The 2216-nt window shown below is 42.2% G+C and overlaps 1 protein-coding gene across 4 annotated transcripts in view; it reads left to right on the forward strand.

The window, feature by feature from the left end:
* Afg2a (AFG2 AAA ATPase homolog A) overlaps nt 1-1841 on the forward strand; it is a 170005-nt gene extending 168164 nt beyond the window's left edge. For 3 of the 4 annotated variants that reach the window (XM_055625897.1, XM_055625898.1, XM_055625900.1), the window contains exon 16: nt 1485-1841. In XM_055625897.1, the coding sequence (XP_055481872.1) occupies nt 1485-1661 (177 nt within the window). In that variant the 3' untranslated portion in view covers nt 1662-1841. The remainder of the gene's footprint in view (nt 1-1484) is intronic. The other variant, XM_055625899.1, reaches the window with a different exon arrangement.
* The last annotated feature ends 375 nt before the right edge of the window (nt 1842-2216 follow it).

Here is a 2216-nt window from a genome sequence, read left to right on the forward strand (position 1 = left end):
TGTGTGTGTGTGTGTGTGTGTGTGTGTGTGTGTGTGTGTGTGTGTGTGTGTCTTTTGTCTTTGAAAGCTGTCTAAACATGCTGCTAAATCATCTAGAAAACCACTCAGCTGCTTTGGCAGCATTAGCCCAGCTAAGCAAAGAAACCATTTTCATTAAGTGGGCAGACCTTTTCACCTGGGCTTTCATTCAGCCTGTATAGGGTGTAGTTAGTATCACTCATCATTTCCTATTGCCCTGAAAATCAAAAGTCTCTTTTCGTCCAGGAGGCCTGTTCACCACCAAAGATGCACTGGCCTCAGCCTGCTTCAGCTGTCTGAAATCCAGTGACCCTTCGATAGTATTTTCCTCCCACATGCTCTTCTTCTGTCTGTATCAATTCTACCTTCTCCCCAGATCATTCTCAGTTCTCCCAGCTTTCCTCCCTGAGGAAACAGCCTACATTTCTGATTGCAAGAGTCAAAAGTTCATGAAAGAAACACAGGAAAGAAATGCTTCGTGTGCTGGTCATACAGCAAAGGGTGAAAGAAATGTGCAAACTCTGTGCTGTGACAAGGGTGCTGGTTATCAGGGCCTCGTGTGCATCTTAGTACCTCTGTTAAGAGCATCTTTCTTCCAGACTTCACAGGGAGCCTGTCCTTAGCCATCCTGTGTTGGAAGTGGAGCAGCAGATGGGGAGTCAGATGCAGTCCACACACTTAACAGTGATGCTTGTCATCCATCTTTGTACTGGCTCTGGTTTGCACTGGAAAGAAGGAAAAAACAGCTCTGTATATGATTGCTTTTTCCATTTTTTACCTTAAAATAGTGGTTTGCCCAGCATTTGTGAGGCCCTGAGTCCATTCATGCCCCACCAAAAAACTAACCCTTAAGTTGAGCAACTCCCAGGTGATGTGCTTATAGTGCAGAAGTCACACCATATGTCAGGAGTTACACCCAGCATGAGGCCTCATCAACATGGCTTCCTAAGTGCGGCCTGACCAGCACCTGTAGACATGCTAACAAGGAAAGCCCACAGGCCCTCAACCCTGCACAGCAGCTAAAGAATGCTGAGAACAAGAGAAATAGTCCACCCCGAAAGAAGAGCACAACAGTTGGTTATCTAATTCCAAATGGTCAGCCCTTAAAACATACATACAAGTCAGACTATATAGACTAAGCAGGCTATACTTACATACCTAGAAATACATAATCACCCTTCTCCCCCAGCATACACACATGAACACACACACTCCTAACATAGGAGGTTTTAGGGAGAGTAAAGAGAAAGGGGAAATGATGTAATTATAATCTCAGAAATAAAAGATTTGTTTTGTTTTGTGTGTGTGTGTGTTTCTAAGACAGTGTTTCTCTGTATAACAACCCTGGTTGTCCTAAAACTCTTAAAAGATTTTTTTTACATGTTACACCACAGATAAATATGTTGAAAATGATTTATCTACAGATGCTAACTGTTTTCTGCCTGCTTTTATGTGTTCAATTTCAGATCATAGCCATCTGCAAGGAAGCCGCTCTCCTGGCTCTGGAAGAAGATATTAAAGCTGACTGCATTTTAAAGAGGCATTTCACCCAAGCCTTGAGCGTTGTGACACCCAGAATCCCAGAATCACTGAGGCGCTTTTATGAAGATTACCAAGAGAAGAGTGGACTACATGCAGTCTAAGAAATACTTAATGTGCATATATTTTCTAGAGAAAAGTTTGTTTTCAAATTTTGTCTTGAGAGTGTTTATGGTTTCTTAATAGGTAAATGTTTCAAATATCCTCACTGGAGTTGAAGAGCCTCAGTTAAGTGTTTTGAATCATTCAAATACAATAAACATATCTCTGGGCATGAGTTCAAACCAGCTTTACTTTGATTATCAATAGCATACATTCACCCATGTATTATTTCCTTACTTCTTATCAGTGCCAGACAACAATGGAAATCTGTTTTATACAGCTTGGAAAATGAATGTACATTGGACATCATGAAGAGCATCACCAGGTCTTTGCTTTTAAAGATAGGATTTTGTGAAGCCTTGTAGAGGTTGGGGGACTTAAAATACTGATTATACAGCCTCTAGCCCCCGAGTGCTGGGATTACAGGTATACTCCCCTGAACTGTTTATGCAGTCCTGGCTGAACCTTGAAACCAGAGCCCAGTACATGCTAGGAAATCGCTCTGCCAGCTGAGCCACATCTCGCACCAAATCTGTTCTCTAAAAAGCCAGGCAGGT

Source organism: Psammomys obesus, unplaced genomic scaffold (genome assembly GCF_907164565.1).
Source record: "Psammomys obesus unplaced genomic scaffold, mPsaObe1.curated_primary_1811, whole genome shotgun sequence".
NCBI classification, from domain to species: domain Eukaryota; kingdom Metazoa; phylum Chordata; class Mammalia; order Rodentia; family Muridae; genus Psammomys; species Psammomys obesus.